The 22,289-nt window shown below is 38.0% G+C and overlaps 1 protein-coding gene across 2 annotated transcripts in view; it reads right to left on the bottom strand.

The window, feature by feature from the left end:
• Positions 1 to 3,293: 3,293 nt before the first annotated feature.
• The window catches only part of CCDC186 (coiled-coil domain containing 186), a 51,857-nt gene continuing 32,861 nt past the window's right edge, over positions 3,294 to 22,289 (bottom strand). For both annotated transcript variants that reach the window (XM_078434847.2, XM_060641424.3), the window contains exons 7-16: positions 17,518 to 17,622; positions 16,979 to 17,077; positions 16,709 to 16,795; positions 15,728 to 15,870; positions 12,329 to 12,584; positions 10,983 to 11,172; positions 9,766 to 9,846; positions 7,742 to 7,952; positions 6,222 to 6,441; positions 3,294 to 5,385 (exon numbers count right to left, since the gene is read on the bottom strand). In XM_078434847.2, the coding sequence (XP_078290973.1) occupies positions 5,302 to 5,385; positions 6,222 to 6,441; positions 7,742 to 7,952; positions 9,766 to 9,846; positions 10,983 to 11,172; positions 12,329 to 12,584; positions 15,728 to 15,870; positions 16,709 to 16,795; positions 16,979 to 17,077; positions 17,518 to 17,622 (1,476 nt within the window). In that variant the 3' untranslated portion in view covers positions 3,294 to 5,301. The remainder of the gene's footprint in view (positions 5,386 to 6,221; positions 6,442 to 7,741; positions 7,953 to 9,765; positions 9,847 to 10,982; positions 11,173 to 12,328; positions 12,585 to 15,727; positions 15,871 to 16,708; positions 16,796 to 16,978; positions 17,078 to 17,517; positions 17,623 to 22,289) is intronic.

Below are 22,289 nucleotides of genomic sequence, written 5' to 3'. Positions count from 1 at the left end.
AGAAGTTGACTATCAGTAAGTTTTTTGTTTTGTTTTATTTCAGTGGGTCCTAAATTTACAGAACTACTTTGGCAATGTGCTAAATGGTAGAGATTCTTCTCTGGAATGTAACGACATCCTATTCCGTGCGTGTGTGTGTGTGTGTGTTTTGGAGTGCAATTAGGAGCAGATAGTCTAGCCAACAGCATGGCCTTCGGACAATCAAAAAGTAAAACAAGGCTGAAAATTCCTCAGAAATAGAATACTTCTTAAATGCATGCTTAAAAAAAAAAATCAAGTTTCTTAAATATAACGTAGGTTAATAGTGCATCTCTACAGGGGCAGGAACATCAAGTCTGGTCACACTGTTCTCAGAGAGAATCATTAAAACAGCATTGGCATTTGTCAACCAGAGGCATCCTCTTAAGCTTCTGGTCCTAAAGAAGTGTGTACTCTTTCTACATTCACGGATTGGAGTAGAGTTATTAAGAAAAAACACAAGGGGAGCCCGGGTGGCTCAGTCAGTTAAGCGTCCGACTTCGGCTCAGGTCATGATCTCACAGTTTGTGAGTTCAAGCCCCGCATTGGGCTCTGTGCTGACAGCTTAAGAGCCTGAAGCCTGCTTCAAATTCTATGTCTTCCTCTCTCTCTGCTCCTCCCCTGCTCATGCTCTCTCTCTCTCCTTCAAAAATAAATAAAACGTTAACAATTTTTTTTTTTGAAGAAAAAAAATCCAGCATGGAAAGAAGTTCAGTGGGATGGTCTTTCCAATCTCTTCACTGATGAGGCTCAAACTGACAGTTAAGAACTACAAGCCAAAACAAAAAAACAAACAAAACCCCCCCACCACAGCTAGTATCTCTTTCCCTCGCTCATTCTCTTCCACGTATACATTCCTTTCTCTCACAAAACAAATCCCTAGGCTACCAAAAAAGAGACCATTGAGGACATCATGCAAGCTTCCTCTATTCTATTAATTTTCCCTTTATTCCAAGGATCCTGATTTCAGAGGATTCTTTCCAGTAGTAAAGTCATTAAGGTCCGTGGCATAATTTAAGTGTATGGAAAACAACACGGTGTGATGTGAAATGCCCACCACACACACATTAACTTCATGAAATTAATGCCGTTTCCGTATCTTTTTATTGAACATATTAGAGCTTTATTATTAAAGCTAGATAATTTGGGCAAGTTACATAGTTTGGTGGAAAATGTGAATATATCACTGGCTCGTCCAGTTCAATGAGAAATTTTCACACAGGCATGTGAAAATGTCTATGTGAAGACAGGCATGTGAAAATTTGCCTTTTGTAAAAGGCCAAGTTTTGCTACCAATGATATAAACACAAGTTTAAAATAGAACCTGGCATTCAATTTAAACTGCTTACTATTCATTGACTTCTAATAATAATTGGTATAATAAAGAGAACTGTGGTAAGCAAAACCTCTTAGTGGAGTTTAAAAAAGAAAATTCAAGCAATTTGAGTCAGCCTTGCCAACAGTCTGGAGAATCAGTCTGTTTAGCAAGTGGTGTATGTAAATAAATAATCAAAGATGCTATAAAATACAACTTGGTAAAGAGGCATTACCTATTTAATAAGTACAATATATACATAGAATTCTCTTGAAAAGCTTCATTTTATACAGAAACATATTTATAAAATGAACAGTGTAATCAAATTAAAGATTATCTGTACAATGCACACACACACATACATATACATATATATATATATATATACACACATATATATGTATATATATATATATACACACTTTTGGAAGATAAACAAGTTTTATCATTGTCATCAAAATGGACAGGCATATGCATTTTAAAAAAGAATTCATACCAGAAAATACATCTTTAATATACAATTATATTTTTCATTTATTTTCCTGAAAATTCTTCATGTTTGGATACGTTTTCAATTATTTGCTCTTGTTCAGAGCCTTGAGAAATTTCAGGTTTCTAGTGCCACCAACTGGTGTTAAAAATGAACAATCTCAGTGTCAAAAGAAGATTGTTTTGTTTTTTAAAAAGGATATCGAAAAACAGGCTAGTAGAGTCAACATTCATAAGGCAAACTAACCATACCGAGTAACATGATTGAGAAAAGTATTTTCACCACAGTAGCATATATATAACATTTACAACACTGATGGTTTTTTAATGTCTTGGTAAATCTTGATCTAAACTTTTATGAGGAAAATCTTTAGAAAAGAATATGCTGTGAAACAAAGTTTAGGAACACGCATGAAAACGTGATTAGATTCACTTTTATGAGCATCAAGTAGGCATTAATAATTTACTAAAATGGCAAAAATCAAATACTTGTCTATGCTCTTTGGATTTTTCTTCTTTTTTCCTAAAGAAGAAGTAAACACCAAACTACGGCAGAGGACGTGCAGACCTCTCAGCCTACCCCAGAGCAAGGACTCATTTCCCGAAGTTTCATGCCACGGCGAGACTTCTGGGCCACTACTTGCACAACTGGATTAACCCTCTTCCTACGGCAGCTGGCTGGGAGCTGCAGAGGCTCAAAGAGCTGCTTCTGGTGCCTTCCCTGCCACTGTCACTAGACCTCAGCTCCATGGGGACAGCAACAGTCCTGCCCGGTCTGTTCACCAGTAAAATCACAATACCCTGGACGGTGCCAGGCAATAGCACAATAGCAGACTTTCAATACAGGTGTTTTTTTTTTTTTAATGAATAAATAACATGCTGGTAGCCTGATAAAATAATTCAAGATAAATCACTTTAAATGGCGTCAAAGATAGAAAGTTAAAAGAAAAACCAAAATACCGAAGTTCAAACCCATTTCTTTGCTCAAACCCACTGTTTTCAATCCTGAACACTTCACAGGCTAAAGGGAAGTAGTATGCGAGAAAGGGAGCCACAGTAAGAACTCACTTCAAAATGAAGGCCTAGTAAGCATATACAGATAAGACACACACACAAAATAATTTCCTGTTCAAAGAAACCAAAGCAGTGCTAACTATCAATGTAGCCTTTGATATGTACAATGAATAATGAACATCTAAAATAAATATTCCCCCAGATCTCAGGTTTATTCAGGCCATTTTCCTTTTTTGGACACTCCACTCTTCTCTCCGTATATTCACTATAGTAAAAGACTCTCTAAATCCCTAAATCCTTACACCAGGAGCTTTTTGTGAGTTCGTATAAAGATGTGATATATGCACATTTTCATACATTACTTTGTTTGCTTCTAATCCACAAGAGAAACTGAAGATACAATAGAAACTGAAGGAAAAAAAGAAGATAAAGCATTCTCTTCAAAAGTTTTCCATAGTTTCTTGTATTTGGGGGGGGGGGGGGGGCGGTAAGTAACAATAAGTCAGAACATGATTTATGACAGCTTTCTTCTAAAGTTGCTTCACCATTTAACTTTCCCAAATGGTGGCACAAGTGTTAATATTGGAATGTTTTATTTTTGTATGTAATAAATGTGTATATTCTTAAAAAGTGTGTAAACATAGGACACTCTAGATCTGATCACTGTTTGGCCTCCATTCATATATTTTGTGTCTTGGAAGGAAAAAACAAATATTGTAGTGTATGAATCTCTATCACATAAGCAGCCATAAAAATGTAGTTTTGTTGGCTACTCTAAGCAGTCTAGAGGAATATCAATAGTGTGTCTAGAAACAAAGGGGAAAATAATTCAGATTTGATTGCACTCACCCTCTTCTTTTATTTTGATATATTATTATTGGTAAAAATAACGAGACACATTATGGTAAGACTGACACTTGTTACAGCTATTTTAAAAATGTTTTCGAACTTCTATTTCCATGCTGAAAAGATTTTGTTTTTGGATGACAAGACAACTCGATACACAGAAAAAATAAGACACTACATTGAATCCTTAGTAAAAATTAAGCATATGATCCTTTTAAACAATGTTGATATAAAAAAAATGTTAAAACACATTAACGGGACATTGCCACCGTAAGCCCAACTTTCAGAGCCATATAACTTCTGAAAGGCTTTTTCATCATCCCAAAGCTTACTTCTCTTAAGGGGAGAGAAAAGGATGCAAAAATCCAAAACAAGAGTGACACTTGTGGCAACATCTGCATGTCAGCCAAGGTGTCCTATCGTAGAGATGACCTGAATGTAATGAAGTGTGAAAAACCACACACAGAAATGATAATAGGTGACAAATTACAAGAGAAGGGAACAAAATTCAATGATGTAGAAGTACCGATACCATGGACTGGCGACACGTGTGTATTTTAAATAAATATTGTAAAAATCCAACAGGCTACACAAATTTGGCTCTAAATTTCCCTTGGTTACAGAGATGTAATTATTTTGTATTTTTAAATAAATATACTGAAACACATCACATTTGGGGACTGTAAGATCACTCTACTGGAATACATAATTATATCAATGGTCAAGCATGGTGCTCAAATGAAATGGTTAACAGAGCCATACGCTGGATTCTCCGGGGAACTGGTTCTTCATAAAAGCCTTACACATTTATCTTAACACCTGATGTCAGTAAAACTAAAGTATTTCAGCTTCAAAGAATTCATTATTCATCTCTCTGTTCTAATGAATAATCTATTTCACATTTTAAAATACAACTGAAGTCCGCAGAGATTTTCTAAGTGAGCGTGTTATTTAAAATCGGATTTTGTGCAACTGAAGACTAAAAAAACTCAACTATGAACTCAAACAATTTGAATCGGACAAAACGTACCTAGCACAGAGAAGGAAACCTGATGGAGGCATTCAATGGCTGATTATTGCTGGCGACCAAGAGCTGGCTTTCCTATTAGCGTCCATTAAAATGACAAGAAGTTAAGACTCACTGGCATCCCTGTGACACAACCAAATGGGATACTGGCAGGTCAAATATGATCTTTATCACTTTAGTTTTCTTCACGTTGGAGAAACAGCACATGACGGAATGATGAACACGTGTCCTTTCATGCAGAATTTTAAAAGCTGAATCATTTTTGACATTATATATTTTAAAAGGAAGAAATAAGGAGAAGGGGTTTTCAAAAGCCCTTGTAGTAATGTTCAGCACTTTGTATGACCATTAGCAATTTCGGGTGTTCTGATTCAGGGACAGGCTGTCACTATACAAAGACAAATTTCATCAAAGCTTTTGCTCTTACAGTATACAGCAATGCATTCATATTGTAAAAGGATACTTTTTTATACAGATGAAGCAAAACAATTTTTTACTGACACACAAAGCAGGGAAAAGTTTCCAACAATAATGGGCAGTGGCACCTGCTCCTTATGTGGCTTTTGTCTGTTTAGTGAATGAGAGCTTTGCGTTAGGGTTTCTTCGTTCTCTGTTCGAGTTCATGCTGATGTTTAATAAGACGCTCAATTTCTGTTCCAAGTGTTTGTAGATTTTCCTTCACCAGTTAGAAAAAGGGGGAAAGAAAACAGAATTATTAGGTAGCGTAAGTATAAAGATTTAGTTTGTACTGTTTTTGCTTAAATTTTGAAACCAAAAGGGTGAGGATGAGTCTTAAATGCTCGGTGACACTGGCCAGGAGCACAGTGGTTTTCAGTAAAGGAGTCCTGTACATTTCAGAATCTGTCTTTTTACTGAAGCGACAGTAAATTTTGGTACACAAAATTATTACTAGATTTAAAATATTCTGTTTTAGGGACACCTGGGTGGTTCAGTCAGTTGAGCGTCTGAGTGATTTTGGCTCAGGTCATGATCCCAGGGTCATGGGACTGAGCCCCACATCAGGTTCTGTGCTGAACGTAGAGCCTGCCTAAGATTCTCTCTCTCTCCCTCTGTCCCCTGCTTGTGCACTCTCTAAAACTGAAAAATGATAATAATTAACTAAATAAAAACATTCTTTAAAATCCATTACTGACTATGGAGGCCCAAACACAGCACAAACAGAACAGTCAGGTCAGGTAATATCTGCAAAAAGTAGAGCTAGAATGTACATTAGAAAAGACACACCTCAATCTTAAAGCCTCGGTGATCAATCATAACTGACTATAATAGAGGTCAGAGGCGGCCCACTGCAAAATAAACAACTGTCTGTCCAATAGTGACGCTGATGTTTTGCTCTTTCTTTTTCATTAAGAAAAATACAGAAATTTGATCTCTGGGTCAAATGGCTACCTTGCATTACAGAACTGGTCATTTACACGCCAGCTCACGCAATGAAAGAGGCCCCATTATGCCATGCTTGCTGGTTGGTAAGTAAATGAAAAATATAAATACCTTCAATGTAATGTTTTTTAGTAATGTATCCTCTAAAACAGCCTGTAATTTTCTGTTGATCTCCAAAGAGAGTTCCAATGTTAATCCACTATCAGCTGGATGGGATGTATATAAAGATGCCATAATGCCTCCCCGTCTACTTAAATGGACTTTGTTAAAATCAGATGCCTCTGAAGAAAGTGTGCCTGATTCTTCCCGTAAAATGTAACTCTGAATTATTCTGTAAAATAAAATGACACTGTCAGTTATATACTTGCAGAATTAAAAACATTAGAATTTACAGGAGTTGGCTAATCATAAGCATAAAGATGATTAGCATAAAACAAATATCTATTAGGTTAAAAAGAAATATACTAGAAAATAAGGGAACTTTTCTCATTCAGTAGTTTCTTAATCCCATTTTTGTTCAACATGGTATTTATATTAACGATATACAAACACTGCTTTTCAATTTCTTTATTACCTTAATCAAAATACTTTTGAGTAATTTCTTTATTGCTCCATTCTTAGTTAGCATTTTCTATTTTCCTGTTATTAAGCTCAGAACTTTATCCTTTTTCTTTTTTTAAGTCATGGGCAAAATTTTCTCTAAGACTAAAATTATTTCAAAATTAAAATTAAAAAGGCATGGGTACAGACTTTTTATATATATAAAACCTCTTACTTAAAAGAATATGACATTTGCAAGAGGACTCTGGCACAGCACAGGCTCTGGAGTCAGTCAGAGCTGGGCCCAGACCTCCAGCTTTTGGTCACTTACTAGATGAGTGGTGACTCTGGAACATTTAGTAATTTGATCTGAGCACCACCAGTTAACGTATAGGTCACTCAGTTGTAAGAAATCAATGAAATTTCGTTAAGTCACAGGCACAAAATCTTGTACTTGGCAGGTGCCCAATAAATTACCCACTATATCCTACCTGACAGGAACAATAACCCACAACCCCATATTATCTCTTAGAGCCACAGTAATGAAAATTGAAAGTGAAGTAGAATATTCTTTTTAAATGCAAAGTTATTTTAGTATCTTAAAAAAAATCAACATCTCAGGCATCTGGGTGGCTAGGTAGGTTAAGCGTCCGACTCTCGGTTTCAGCTCAGGTCGTGATCTCACGGTTTTGTGGGTTCAAGCCCCGTGTCAGGCTCTGTATTGACAGTGTAGAGCCTGCTTGGGATTCTTTCTCGCTCTTCCTCTCTCTCTGCCCCTAGCCTGCTCACGTTGTCTCTGTCTCTCTCAAAATAAATAAACTTAAAAAAATTTTTAAAGAAAAATCAACATCCACTGAACTCTCTGTATCACCTTAACGACCTGTTTTTTCTTTTTTTTGTTTTACAGAAAAACTAGGTTTTTCTGTATTCCCAAAACCTAGAACATAGTTAAGTGATCAATATAAGACTGGGAAATTAACAAATATTTTTTGAAAGATGGGCTCTTGTTATAATTAGTTCTGAAAACAGTAACTTTACCATACAAATAACGGTATTTCAAACACAGACTGTGTTATCATAATAATACATACTTTGTTTTTTTCCTAATTTCTTCTACCAATTGTTTGATATGATCCTCCATAAATTCTATCTTTTCATTTTTCCGAGCATGTGCTTTCTGTAGCCTTACTATCCTCTCAATCAACATGGCCTTATCTACTTCTGGAAAGTTATCCACAGCTACTGATGACCCAGTATTTTCTGGAGATCGATCTTCTGCACTGCTTCGAGCATTGAGGGACCCTGAAGACAAAAAAAAATCAGTTTAGATGCTGTGCTTAGTCTAAAGTCATCTCTAATAGCACATATTATTTCCTCTAGTATTGTTTTCAAATATTCACTCTAACACAGCTGGGCACAGAACACAAGTCCTACCTGGCCTGAGCTCTCGCTATTGAATACATGGATGTCAGAAGTACCAAAGGGCCTATTATGTCTCTCAGCAACAGGATGAGGAAGTGGCAAGAGAGAAACAAGAAACTCAGAAAAAGTCACAATAACAAGCCTGAAGTGAAACGAGGAGCCAAAGGCAGACACAGAGAGAGAAGACAGAATATACCAGTGGGTTCAGCTCGGAAGCCAGTCTCCTTAGGTACAAATCCCACTCCTCCGCTTTGTAGCTCTGTGACTTTGGCCACGTCATTTAACTCTCTGTGCCTTGGTCATTTCATCTTAAAATGGGAATAATGTTATTATTTACTTCATAGGATTATCTTTATTTAAATGAGCTAATGTATGTGAAAGTGTTTGGAACAGTGCATATAATAAGCACTAAGTGTTAGCTATTATTTTTACCAACATCAGTTGAGAAAAATTTATGATCCTTTTTATACCACAAACATGAGCCTTTTCAACTCCATTTTGTAGACTGAAGACAAGGAATAGATCTTATTCGTGGCTGCACACTAATAAGTGACAGACTGGGTTCTAAATACCTATGTGTAGTTTCAAACCCATGTTCTTTCTACTACATGATTTTCCCATTACCGGAACAGCTGATTCTCCCTGTAAGGTACAACTCCTGAGAGGGAGTGTAGTGTAATGGCACGAAAGGACTCTAGAGGCTGAGAGTTCTGTCGCTATGAATTCGGAGCAAGTCATGGAACCATTCGGAATCTTAGTTTCCTCATCTCTAAAATGTGAATTATAACACTTACCTCACACGACTATTCTGCAGAGTCAATAATATGTTTGAAGTGCTTAGCACGGTTCCTGGCATTCCAAAATGACAAATATACTGATTTTTTTTTTTTTTTTTGCTAATCATCATTTCCACAATGGTATCAATCATAATTTTTGGCATATTTATCATGAGAAAAGCTAAAAAATTTTAAAATACACATATATAGAAGCACTTGGGTGGCTCAGTCCGTTAAGCATCTGACTTCGGCTCAGGTCATGATCTCACAATTTGCGAGTTCAAGCCCTGCGTCAGGCTCTGTGCTGACAGCTCGGAGCCTGGAGTCTGCTTCAGATTCTGTGTCTCCCTCTCTCTCTCTCTCTGCTCCTCCCCCACTCATACTCTGTGTCTCTTTCTTAAAAATAAATAAACGTTAAAAATTTTTTTAAAAATAAAATACACATATATAAAAAATCTGGTAATGATCATTTCATTAGTTTTCAGGTGTTAAAATATAAAAGGAAAAAAAGAGAGGGAGAGGGAGAGGGGGAGGGAGAAGGAGGGAGGGGGGGGGAGAGAGAGAGAGAGAGAGAGAGACAGACAGACAGAATTATACCCAATCTCTCTATATGGATGGATACAAATATAAATTGAAAAATGAGGAAATTGTTACACAGAATAAAGAAGCAGCAGGTAAAAAAAAAAAATAAAGAAAGAAGCAGCAGGTAGGGAGACAGACAATCTAGAATCCCATGGCAAATTTGAAACCCTGGACGGTGATGAGAATGTAAATATTTAACTGGAAATGCTACAACTTTTTATAACTCAAAATGAGAAAAAAAAAAAAAAAGCATATCAATACCTTTTAACACACCAAAGAAGCTACTTCTTTTTACAGTCAGTCACTAGGTAACATCTGAAGCCTGAGATTTTTACCTGATGAACTAGAACGACTCCCCATGCTGCTGACTTCTTTATCATAGTTTCCATTCTCAATCTGATCTAATTTTCTTCGTGCTATAGGAAAAAGAAATGGATTGCTTGTGACAATTCTCATGACCATTTGCCCCCACTATCTCTGATCTTAATTGCTAAAATCACTTAGGCAAAAATGGCTTAAACATCAAGAGAAATTTCTTGAATACATACTTCAGACAGGAGAGCTATAGTAGTCATTCATATAAAATGATATGTAGAAATGTACAGGTCAAATACAAAATATATAGAGACAACACTATGATGATATCATTTAGGTACAGTGACCTAACTTTCAGAATCCTGACGAATTTAGATGATCTCTGTGATGCCAAAGATTTCCCTTCAATTTTATCTATAAAAACAAACTGAATCCTTAAGGCAAATACCTGAATATATTCATATTAAGTAAATGCTAAAACTCTTTTATCTTATTACTATATTTTACCATATTTTACCATATTTTACCACAAAGTAGTGAGGAATAGTAGAGATTAGGAATTCAGAATACATATCTTACTCATCTTTTATCCAAGCATATAGCATACACTCCAAATAACTGCATGAATTTTTAGATGAAAAGAAATCTGGGTTCTAGTCCTAGTTGTTGTGTTCGGGTAATTCATAACGTATCTGGGTCTCAGTCTCCTCTAAGATGAAGGGTTAGGGTTCAATGATCTCTAAGAGGTCTATGAGGGGAGGTACAGGTACCTAGATGCTAAACAAAACAACTCATAGCATGTATAGGGAGAGAATATGAGAATTTCCATTTATACTTGTATTTCGTCTGCTCTTTTAAAATTTACATTTGTAATGTAGAATAATACATGTTTAAAATTTATAAAGAAGTATACATAAACTGGAGAACAAATGTTTAACTACTTTTTACTGATAGGAGCATGTGGTCAAAAAAGTTTAGACACTACTTCCCTAAGGTACATTCCCAACTGTCACATTTTGGGATTCTGCAAAATAAGTGCCCTTTACATAGAGGATGTTATAGACTATTTGTGGAACTATAAGAGGTTTAGTGATTTGGTTTATGAACATTAATACATTAAAAAGAACACAGAGTTCTAATCAAAGTGGTAGAACCTGATCAAAGTAGATTTTTTTCTATAAATCCTTAATGACTAAAAGAAACAATATTAAGGTCTAAGTGGGTGAGAAATTGGTACCTTGCTGGAGTTGTTTGATAAGATCCTTGACACTGGAGGCATGTTTACGTCTCTGAGTGACTAATTCATCTTTTAGTTCTTCGACCTGGGTGCTCAGTGCTTTAAGTTCTGTTTGTCTACAGGTGAGTTCCGCTTGCAGGGTCTGGACCTCCTCTCTCCGCAGTTCCTCCTCTTTCAACAATCTACTTTCCTAAATATTAAAAAGGATAAAACAAAACACACCAGTTTTAATACCTGTTTCCATTATTGCTCACAATTCAAAATCCTGAAAATACAAGGTCCCTGATGGTAAATGATGGTAGATTCTTCCAGAATCGCTTCTTACCAGGCTCTGTTTCCTGAGCTCTCCAAATTCCTCATAGAGGAATGCAGGGGCATATTAACACATTTGCCATTTCATACATGCAAAAGAGCATATGCCCGATGTTCTCTGTATTTTGGACTAAAATCTCAAATTATTTTTATGAGTAACTTGAAGATACTTTCATAACACAGAAATATTAAACCATTTTTAAACTATAAACATATAGAAATTTGAAATAACTTTAAAAAACATACAGTAATTCCAGTTAGGAATGACAAAAACCATGGTTTGTTTTTTTTTTTTTTTTTTAATGTTTATTTATTTTTTGAGAGAGAGAGTCAGAGCGTGAACAGGGGAGGGCCAGAGACAGGGAGACACAGAACTGAAAGCAGGCTCCAGGCTCCGAGCTGTCAGCACAGAGCCCGACGCGGGGCTCGAACTCACAAACCATGAGAACGTGACCTGAGCCGAAGTCGGCCACCCAACCGACTGAGCCACCCAGGCGCCCCCAAAAAACCATGGTTTTCTTATTTTCAAAAGTGAAATACTTTTTCATAAGCATTTTAGGGAGACATTTTATTATAAATTAGGAAGGAAAAAGGACACTTTGAACAAGTTGGAAAGAAAAACTGTTACTTTGCACAGCATTTGAAATTGCCAGAAAGTCAATGCCAATACAAAAAAAGAGTTTAACTCAACTACCAGTGGGTTTATGCTAGTAGGAAAATTTAATTTGTGCTTCTTGCTATGTTGCTTTAAAAGTTAAACGTAGGGGACACCTGGGTGGCTCAGTCGGTTAAGTGTCCGACTTCGGCTCAGGTCGTTATCTCACGGTTCATGGGTTTGTGCCCCGTGTCAGGCTCTGTGCTGACAGCTCGGAGCCTGGAGCCTGCTTCCGATTCTGTGTCTCCCTCTCTCTCTGCCTCTCGCCTGCTCACACACTCTCTCTCTCTCAAAAATAAATAATAAACATAAAAAATTTAAAATAAATAAATAAATCAATAAATAAATAAATAAAAGTTAAATGTAAATTTATACTTACCAAATTAGTATTTGTCTGTTTCATTTGTTCACATTGGCTTTGTAACTGACTTTCACTACAGGAAAGCTTATCCAATTGTGACTGCAAAGAATTGGACTCAGACTGGAGCTGTGCATTCTTACTAGTGAGCTTTTCTGTAAACAGCAGGAGCTCAGATTCTCTTTTCCTACTGCCTTCGATGTCTTTTTGTAGGTCATTAATCAAAGAATTGAGACTTTCCACTTCTTCCTTCAAATTTTCAATTTCTTGTTTACCTCTAAAAAACAAAGTTTATGTTTAGGGAAAAAAAAACTATTAAAATACATTAAGTTAATGGTTTGGGAGTTTTCATCAAATAAAATGTTTTATGAAGGTACTTTTACGCATTCATCCAAGTTATTTGGATTTTTATGACTACCTGATATGTGCTAGGAACTAAGAGCTGGGAGTGTAAGTGAGCAAGACCGACACGGGCTTGCTTTCAAAGGGCTTTCATTCAAGTAAGGAAACTGTATGTGTGATAAAACATTTTTGATGAAAGCGCAGAGTGGGTTGCCTCACCTCGTATAAGTGATGTTTAAACGAATACTTAAAGTAAAGGTTAGCAAACTTTTCCTGCAAAAAGTCCAGACAGTAAACAATTTAAGCTTCTAGGGCACATGGCCCTGTGGCGACTGTTGTTCCCTGGTACCGTGGTGTGAAAGCAGCCTTGGACAGCCCAAAACGGAATGAGAGCAGCTGTGTTCCAAAACAAAAAACTTATTTACAAAAAAAGGTAGCGGGCTGGATTTGGCTCTCGGGCCACAGTTTGCTAATTCCCGACCTAAAGAAAAAGTAGGAGTGACCGAGACATCAAAATACGTTCTTGGGTGAAATGAGCCATACACAGAGAAAGACAGATACCATGTTTTCACTCTTATGTGGATCCTGAGAAACTTAACAGAAGACCAAGGGGGAGGGGAAGGGAAAAAAAAAAAAGAGGGAGGGAGCCAAACCATAAGAGACTCTTAAAAACTGAGAACTGAGGGTTGACCGGGGGGAGGGGGGGGGGGGAGGGGAAAGTAGGCGATGGGCATTGAGGAGGGCACCTGTTGGGATGAGCACTGGGTGTTGTATGGAAACCAATTTGACAATACATTTCATATTAAAATATATATATATGTTTTTGGTAGAAGAAACAGTATGTGCTAAATCTGGAGAGGGAACGACGGAATGACTTGTTTGTTGCTTCAACACTGATGGGGACAGCGACAGCATTATATCCCCAGCATTGAACACGGGAGACACTCAACATTTGTAAGCAATTGTGCTGAAAAAAGAGAAGGCACAGAGGGAGAAGCAAGGTGGCTACTGATCTTCCAAGCCATGCTAAGGCATCTGAGCTCACAGGGCAGTTTGAGCCAATGGGAAATCACTGAAAGCTTGTGAGATTTCCATTTTAAAAAGATTATGCTGGCCACAGTGTAGGAAATGGATTCAAAGGGAAACAAAACAAAAACAAACAAACAAAAAACCCCACCAAACTAAAAAAAGACAGTTTAGAAGTTGGGGCAGTTTTCCAGATGAAAGGACAATGATAGCAGTGGTGGGAACGAAAAAATACACGACTTGAAGGATACTCACTAACACTCTGTTTCTGGTTAGATGTGTGAGGGGAAGGAGACAAGAGCCAAGGAGGACCCCCAGGTTCCTGGGCTGGAAAGTCACGTGGGTGCTACATGCATCATTCACGTCAGGAACAGGAGAGGAGTGTATTTGTGGACAGGATAGATGAATCAGTTTGGGACACATGAAAGTTCGAGGCGTCTGTGATACTTGTGTGTCTGGAGCTGAACAAAAAGGGCTGAAGACAGTACCTGAAGGTCCTGCAGTACGGTATGGGAATGGTAAGGCTCACTTGGGGGTATGATAAAATAACAACAAAAGAGTTTTATGACAAAGAGAAGGCTGCCGAGGAAAGGAGAAAACGAGTGGCCACAAAGTGGGGAGGAACACCAGGAAAGCAGATATGAAATGAAGCCGAAGAACAGAGCATGTCAAGAAAGATAAGGGGCTTACTGGTCTTAATACTGAAAATTCAGGGCTCCTAAGTGGCTTAGTCAGTTAACTGTCAACTCTTGACTCCAGCTGGTCCCGATCTCGCAGTTCATGAAATCAAGCCCCGTGTTGGGCTCTGTGCTAGATGTGAAGCCTTGTTGAGATTCGCTTTCTCCCTCTCTGTACCTCCAGCACTCATACTCTCCTTCTCTCTCAAAATAAGTAAGTAAAATTTTAAAAATACTGAAAATTCAAGCAAGGCTTAGTCTGAGAAGCGTGTGCTAGATTTAAGGAGGCATTAGCAGTTTTTAATGGGAGGTTGGGGTAGAATCTAGAAGGACGTAGAGAGAAAAAGAACAAAGGAAGCAAGGGCGTGGAGGGTGCGTATAGATGATTCTACGAAGATGCTCAGTTGTGAACGACAGGAAAAGGGTAGGGGAGTCATAGGAATTTTAATGTTTTTAATATATAATATTTAAGTGCAGAAAGACAAAAAATTTAGAGAGGGGTAAGAAATAAAGGATAAGAGAAGCAGAAGAGCATGGGATCCACAGAAGTTGAGAGAAAAGCTCAATTCAGAGGGGAACAGGAACACTTCTTCCATAACAACAAAAGGAAAAGAAAGAAAGGTTGCAAAGGCTGGTGAGTTCACAGGACAGATAAGAACTTGTTAGCTCCCATTTCTTTTGTGAGGTAAATAAGAGGTAATTGCCCGCTAAGCGTAAATATCAAGGGAAGGGAGACCAGAAGTGTGAACAAAGCAGGAATAGATGCTTCCAGGTCAGGGAGAGGCTATGACTAGGGACATCATTATCATTTCCAGTTGAGGTTACTAACTAACCATGGATTTATCACAGCATCAACCCTGATGATGGTGAGAATTTTTAGCAACACTCAGCAGCAGATATGGGTAAGGTATGAAAAAGAAGGTATTTGGATTCAAGTGGAATCCACGCTCTGCCAGGTCATGTCACGAGTAGAGTCTAGCTAAAAGGTTTTACAAGAGGTCAAGGAATAAGGTCAGCTCCTGACTCTGCACTACACACACACAAAGATACAGGTATACGTATGTATCTACCTTTGAGAAGAAAAAGTAAGTAACATAACTTGAAAGTTAAAGAATGGATAAAGAAACTAAAAACCATTCTGTCTTATAAATTGCTATTTCCAATATTGAGGGTATATACACTTTGATTTTTAGAAGCCATAATAGGAACTTCAAAGATAATCCAAAAAAGTTCAAACAAAGACAGGAATTTAAAAGTTTTTCACTAGTCGAATTGTAAAATCATTCTTGTTTAATGCAGTAATGGCATTTAAGAACACAATCTTGAGACAGAAGAGCCTATTGATTAGCATAAAGAAAAGTTGTGAAGTTTATACCTTTGATGCTGCTCCTGTATCTGATCCGCAATTTTCACTCTGTCCAATAAATTCTGAATTTCAGCTTTCTGGCGATTAATAATTTCCTTATATTTTGATAACTCATCTTCTGTTCTTAATCGTTCATCTTCTAGACATTTCACCTATCAAAAATCATAACCAAGTTAGCGTACAAACAATATTTTCTTGTTCCTTAATTACTTCAAATAGTGATTACATATTAATAATCCAAGCTAAATTCTGGAGTGGAACTAATTAATGTGAAGAAAATACAATGGGATGTTGACAGTCCTAGGACTCAGTCTCAGATTTCTTATGATTTAGTCTCGGGAGTTTTAGCCTGTCACATTGTTTTTGCTGAATCTCCATTTCCTCACCTGAAAACCATATACCTTCCCTACTTACCTCAAAAAACTGGCATGGAGAACAAATGGAATGCACACGAAAGGCACTTTGAAAACTATTAAGTGATGGCAAATTCCAGGTTGTTACTTAAAAGCCTATTTCTAAATAAATAAATGGTATTCAATGATATTTCACATCCATATCAAAAGGGATACTATTCTTCCAAGAAGGACTATACTAGATTGTTAGAAATTAACACTGTACAAGACTATATGGGAGAAATATAAAGTCTATTATTTTTTGTCACTCACAGTTCTAAAGTCCAACTTTCTTTCCAATTAATTCGCTGACAAGACTGCCTTACATTAGAGGCCCGAGGAGAAGTTACAGAAACAGCAAATGTGCTGTAAAACAGCAATGTGTGGCAAATAGTTCAAAGGGACTAAAGTAGAAGACATTTTCATTTCAATAAGAGACTCACCTTCGTTGCTAGGAAATCGACATTCTACTCCTCTGAGTTCTTTCATTTTGAAACATTTCTATATAAATATCCTTTCTCCAACACTTGGAAAATCAGAATGAGTCCCAAATTAAAGATATTGAGCTTTCCTCTGAAATGACTAACGATTTAATTACCTTTGTTCTCAGTGTTCGTAGTTCATCCATGCCCTCCTTAAATGTCCTCTTTAGATCTTCCAGTTCTTTTATTTTGGCATGATGCATCTTTTAAAAAGTTTAAAAGAAACCACAAATCATTATGTACCAGACAAGATCTAAAAGTTACTGCGTGTTCCTTCGAAAAGGCCTTATTATTCTCTTATTACACTTACTATAACATTATTTATTATTTCTCTCCCTCTGTATTTATTACACAATCCACGGTATGAAAAGAACAAAGCCACTCACCTCTAGCTGGTCGGATTTTTCTTGCATCTGTTTTTCAAGTTCTCCTTTTGTGACTCTAAGCTTGGCATCCAGCTCATTTGATTTAATTTCTTCTGACTCCTAATGGAAAAGAAATGAAAAAAGTATGACTTAACTTTTAAAGTTTTATACTTTGGAACGTGACAGCTTTTGCCATTGTTTACTGATTGTGAAATGCATACCTTACCTACTAAAAAGGACTGCACTGAAAGGTTTTTAAGATGTCAATTCTGCACGAACAAGAATAGCACTTAAGATACGTAACATAACACAGAGTAGGTTTTATGTTATACGTTTCCTGTACTCTTCATTCTTCCGACATTTTCTAATGTTTTTATTTGGTTAAAACTTCCCTAATAAGATCTCTATTTAAGCTGCAAGTACTTTAACACAGGAAATAGTCTGCAATTTATTTAACTGTCCTACCAAATCCATTCCACACTACAAACACTGGAGATACAAAACGAGTACTGATATTTGGTGCAATTTTGTTACTAATCTATTTGAAAAGTTAAGCATACCTGATACGTTTTTATCATATCCTGACAATTTTTCCTTATCTGATCTGCTTCTTCCTTTGCTTGAGTTAACTTTGTTGTTGTTTCTTTGAGTTTATCTTTGGTTTCCTGCATTGACAAAAGACAGTGTGAGACAAGAAAAAAATACATAGTGGTCTTTGCCTTGGTCTTTGACACAAAACTCCTTAAACCCTTGTAGTATCCTAAGTGATAAGAACACTAGGAGCATTTCTTGTTGCAATATTGTTTGTGTGTGTGTGTTTTTGGGCGTGGAGCCCAACGCAGGGCTTGAACTCACAACCCTGAAAGTAAGACCTGAGCTGAGATCAAGAGTCGGACATTTAACTGACTGAGCCACCCAGGCAACCCACTGCAATATTGCTCTTGGCCTCTGCTCCTGACATAGAGCTCTTGAAACCCCTGTAACTTCCCGAGTGACAGGAGTGTCTTTTGTTCTAATGAGACAACTCTAGGTGGGCTCCTGGATGAGAGCTGGTCACCAAAAAGACCATGTCATGATTAGAAGCCAGGAATTTTTAGCCCCCAAAGAAAGCCTGAAGATGGAGCTGACGATCCATCATGTCTACTTAACAAAGCCTCCATAAAATCCCAAAGTGTGGGGTTCAGAGAGCTTCCATGCTGGCAAGTACGACCACGCTGAGAGGGGGACGCCCGCCAACTCCATGGGGATGGAAGCTCCTGCGCCTGGGACCCTTCCAGACCCCACCCTACACAGCTCTTCATCGGGTTGTTCGTCCGTGTCCTTTATCATACCCTTTATAATGCGGTAAACGTGTGTTTCTCTGAGTTCTTTAAGGAAAATTTCCAACCCAAGGAGGGGGTGGCTGCAACTTCTGATCCATAGCTGGTTGGTCATAAGCACGGGTGATAACATCTGAAGTATGTATGTGGCAGGGGGTGGGTGGGCATTCTTGTAAGACCGAACCCTTAACCTGTGGGATCCGATGCTACCTCCAGGGAGATGTGTCAGAGTCGAGTGAAACTGCAGGACACCTAGGTGGTATTCACAGAGAATTACTTGCAGGGAGGGAAAACCTCCACCCATCTGGTGGACCAGAAGTGTCAGAGGTCAAGTGTCTTGTGTAAAAGTAAAGGAGACTCACAGGGAAGAAAGACACAGTAGGGAGAACTGGGTTCTTCCCTACACTGGGGAAGGAAAACATTGTCCCTCACAGACAGCGACAAGGTTGAGCACAGTAACGTGATGAACGGTAAGAACAATGATCAGAGTAGAGAAAGTTCTTGTCTTGGCACTGCCACTGAGGGGTCACATATTTTCTAGAAATAACACTTTATGCTTTTGACAACAAATAAAGCGGCCTATGCAGTTAACTGATAGCCATAAAATAAAGTTAAATTTGACAGAGTTTTAAGTAAATCGCTACAAGTAACTAACATGATAAGCCAAGACGAACACAGCGTTAAACAGCTCTTTGCACACACACAAAAGACAGTTGTTTCACAGCCATGGTATCTATTCGAAACTGTCTTACACACCCATGCTGTGATTTGGTTTCTGTTCCTAACCACTCTCCTGAAATAGCAATTCTGAAGGTTTGGACGGACTACCCTTACCAAATCCAACTACTTTCTCTCATTTTTAATTCTTGACTTACCTGCTCCAGTTCTGACCCCTTCTGACTCTTTGGATAGCCTTCCTCTGTTTCTACTACAAGACAATATACTGTTTTTTCCCTCTTTGCTGTTGCCTTCTCTGTATCCTCAACTGGCTTCCTGCTTCCTGTGGCAATTTTTCAGATACAGCCCTGCTCTGCAGCTCATTTTCCAAAGTTCTCCTTCAGAGCACCCATCCAGTCCCATGGTCTGGGCTATCCTGTGGATTTGAGACGAGGGTTTAGGTATGACCTCCTGGTAGCTGCTAGTCAGAAGGGGGTAGATGCTGCTATTCTGCCTTCCCATAGACAGAATCCGGGGCATCATAGGGTATAACAATGTATACGCTGTACTGTAGCTTTCGTGTTCCCCCCTTTGAGTACACAGCTTCTGGACAACCCCCGGCTTAGTACTTGCCACATGTTTATTGTTCAAGTATATTTGCTAAATCAACAAGGAATCACTAATATAAACTTTCTGCTGTAGGTAGGCCGGTCTTGCTAAATATCAAATACTCATCTCCCATTTTTCCTTTTTTCTTGTTGTTCCTCCACTTTGAACGTCTTTGTCTTCGTCTTTTGAACCATCTAAATTGCACCTATCTTCACACACCGCTTCTCTCATGTCATTTTTTATTATAATCTCTCATACAATTAAGTACTTAGCTAGACACTTCCAGTTGCTGGTCTTCTAGTAAAAACTTGGTTTGGATTAAAACTCAGCATCACTTCGGGGCGCCTGGGTGGCTCAGTCGGTTAAGCGTCCGACTTCGGCTCAGGTCATGATCTCACGGTCCGTGAGTTCGAGCCCCGCATCGGGCTCTGTGCTGACCGCTCAGAGCCTGGAGCCTGCTTCGGATTCTGTGTCTCCCTCTCTCTCTGACCCTCCCCCGTTCATGCTCTGTCTCTCTCTGTCTCAAAAATAAATAAACATTAAAAAAAAATTTAAAAAAAAAAACTCAGTATCACTTCTAAAATACAAATTATTTGGAGAATTTTTCAAACCTTGTTTTTTTTTTTTTGATATCAGAATATTAGCTTGAAGAGGGGAGGGGAGAGAAAAATCGTTCATATATTTTTTCCCACTTTCATACCAATAACTGAAATAGCTAGGCACACAGTAGGTACTCCACTCAAAAACCAGCAATTGAGAGATTCCTTAATGCTAAATCATTATTAAATAATCGAACAAAATAAGTTTGGTTAAGGTATTATGTGTTCACTGCCATGTAAGGCACTGTTCTAAGCTTTGGGGAAATATTACTGGAAGACAGTTAAAATATCTACTCTCATAAAGCTGGTATTCTAGTGATGATCATAAATAATACATAAAATACGTAAGTAAAACGTTATATTAGATAGTGACAAGTGCTAGGGAGTAAAAATAAAGGGCACAAGCAAGTCTGAAGGGAGGTATGAATGTTGAGAGAGCCAGGGAAAGTGACACTGAGAGGTGACAGATGGGTAAAGACCTGAAAGAAGTGAGCACGAAGAGTCGCTAAAGGACTGGATATGGTGACTGAGAATTCAAGGACAATCCTCAGGTTTTGGGCCTGGGCAACTACAAGACTGAACTGCCATCTACTGAGAAGGGAAGCAATGGAGGGCGGGCACATTATCCACTGAGTTTTAGACATGTTCAGTTGAAGATGCCTGTGAGTCATCCCAGATGTCAGATGCCAAACAGCCACTGGACTGTATGAATCTGGAATTCTGTGTCCAAGTTATAAATCTAGGAGTCACTAACTAGCATAGCTTTTAAAGTTTCATGTTTTTCAAGTCCACCAATCTTGTCTTCTATAGTATCTAATCTTGTTAATTCTGCCCACTGTATTTTTCATCTCAGACGTTACATCCAATTCACCTTTTATGTCTCTACTTTTAACACACTCATGCTTTTATTTACCTTCTTGAATATATGGACTATATTTTTATAACAGCTGTTTTAACATCCTTACCTACTTCTTTCACCTAGGTCATTTCTGGCTTTGTTTCTACCAATTGATTTTTCTTTACTTCTCATTATAGGCTATATTTTCCTGCTTCTTTGCATGTCTGGTAATTTTTTATTGGATTCCAGACACTGTCAATTTTAAGTTTGTAGATCCTAGAGATTTCTGAATTCAAGTATTTTGGGCTTTCTTCTGGGACACGGTTATTTGAAACAATTTGATTTGAGGTTTTCTTTCAAAGCTTTGTAAGATGGGTCCATAACAGACTTTGAATTCGGGCTAATTAGTCCCCACTGCTAAAGCAACACCCTTCTGAGGACCACTGGATGCCCTGTATGTTAAGAGCGCTCTCTCTTGGTTGGGGGAAACGTGAGCCGCTCTTATGAGCCCTAGGAATTGTCACCCCTACTCCTTTCTGAGTACTCCACCTCTTTCTCATACACATATACTGATTAGTACTGAGCTGAATGAACTGAAGGGAACACAGTGCAAATCTCCAAATCTTTCTCTTCTCTGGTACTCTACCCTGTTTCCCATACTTCAAACTTTGTCTCCTCAATTCATGGAGACTTGCTGGGATCTGTCTGGGTTCTTCTTCTTTGCAGCAACCTGCAAATTCTCCATCTTGCTTGATTCCCTTCTCTCAGGGATCACTGTCCTGTGCTGCCTTTGTTGTCCCAAACCTAAAAACCTTCATTTCATATATTTTTTTTTTTTTAAGTTTTTTAAGGTGGGAGGCTAAACTGAACCCTGTTACTCCATAATGCAACCAATTATAGTTATAGAAGAGTTATAGAACTGAACATATACTTCTACCATGTGAGGTAACAGTAAAGCTAATTAAAAGTGAGCACTAGTTTCTAATTAGTGGGCTTTATAAGTTAAACCATACAAGAATGAAGTTATCACTGACAACATGATAACTTTCAGAGAAGAGCACAGATCGTAAGTAGCAGAGTCTTGTTGAGGGAATAAATTATAAAATATACCAACCCTTAGTTGCACATTAGGTCTGCAGGATAGTACAATCTCTTGCATCTGGGGGTTTAGATGTTGTCCTCATATCCAAGAATCCACTCCTCAAGCTTTCTCTGAAGCAAAATTGTCTAGCAAGCACCCAGTACAGTCAAGCTACACTCTACTGCCACATCTGTTGCTGGCCATATCTAGGCTCCAGTGAGATTATTTT

The sequence above is a fragment of the Panthera onca genome, chromosome D2 (genome assembly GCF_046562875.1).
Source record: "Panthera onca isolate mPanOnc1 chromosome D2, mPanOnc1 haplotype 2, whole genome shotgun sequence".
NCBI lineage: Eukaryota > Metazoa > Chordata > Mammalia > Carnivora > Felidae > Panthera > Panthera onca.
Note: the sequence above shows the minus strand (reverse complement) of the source record. Positions and strands in the feature narration are given on the sequence as shown.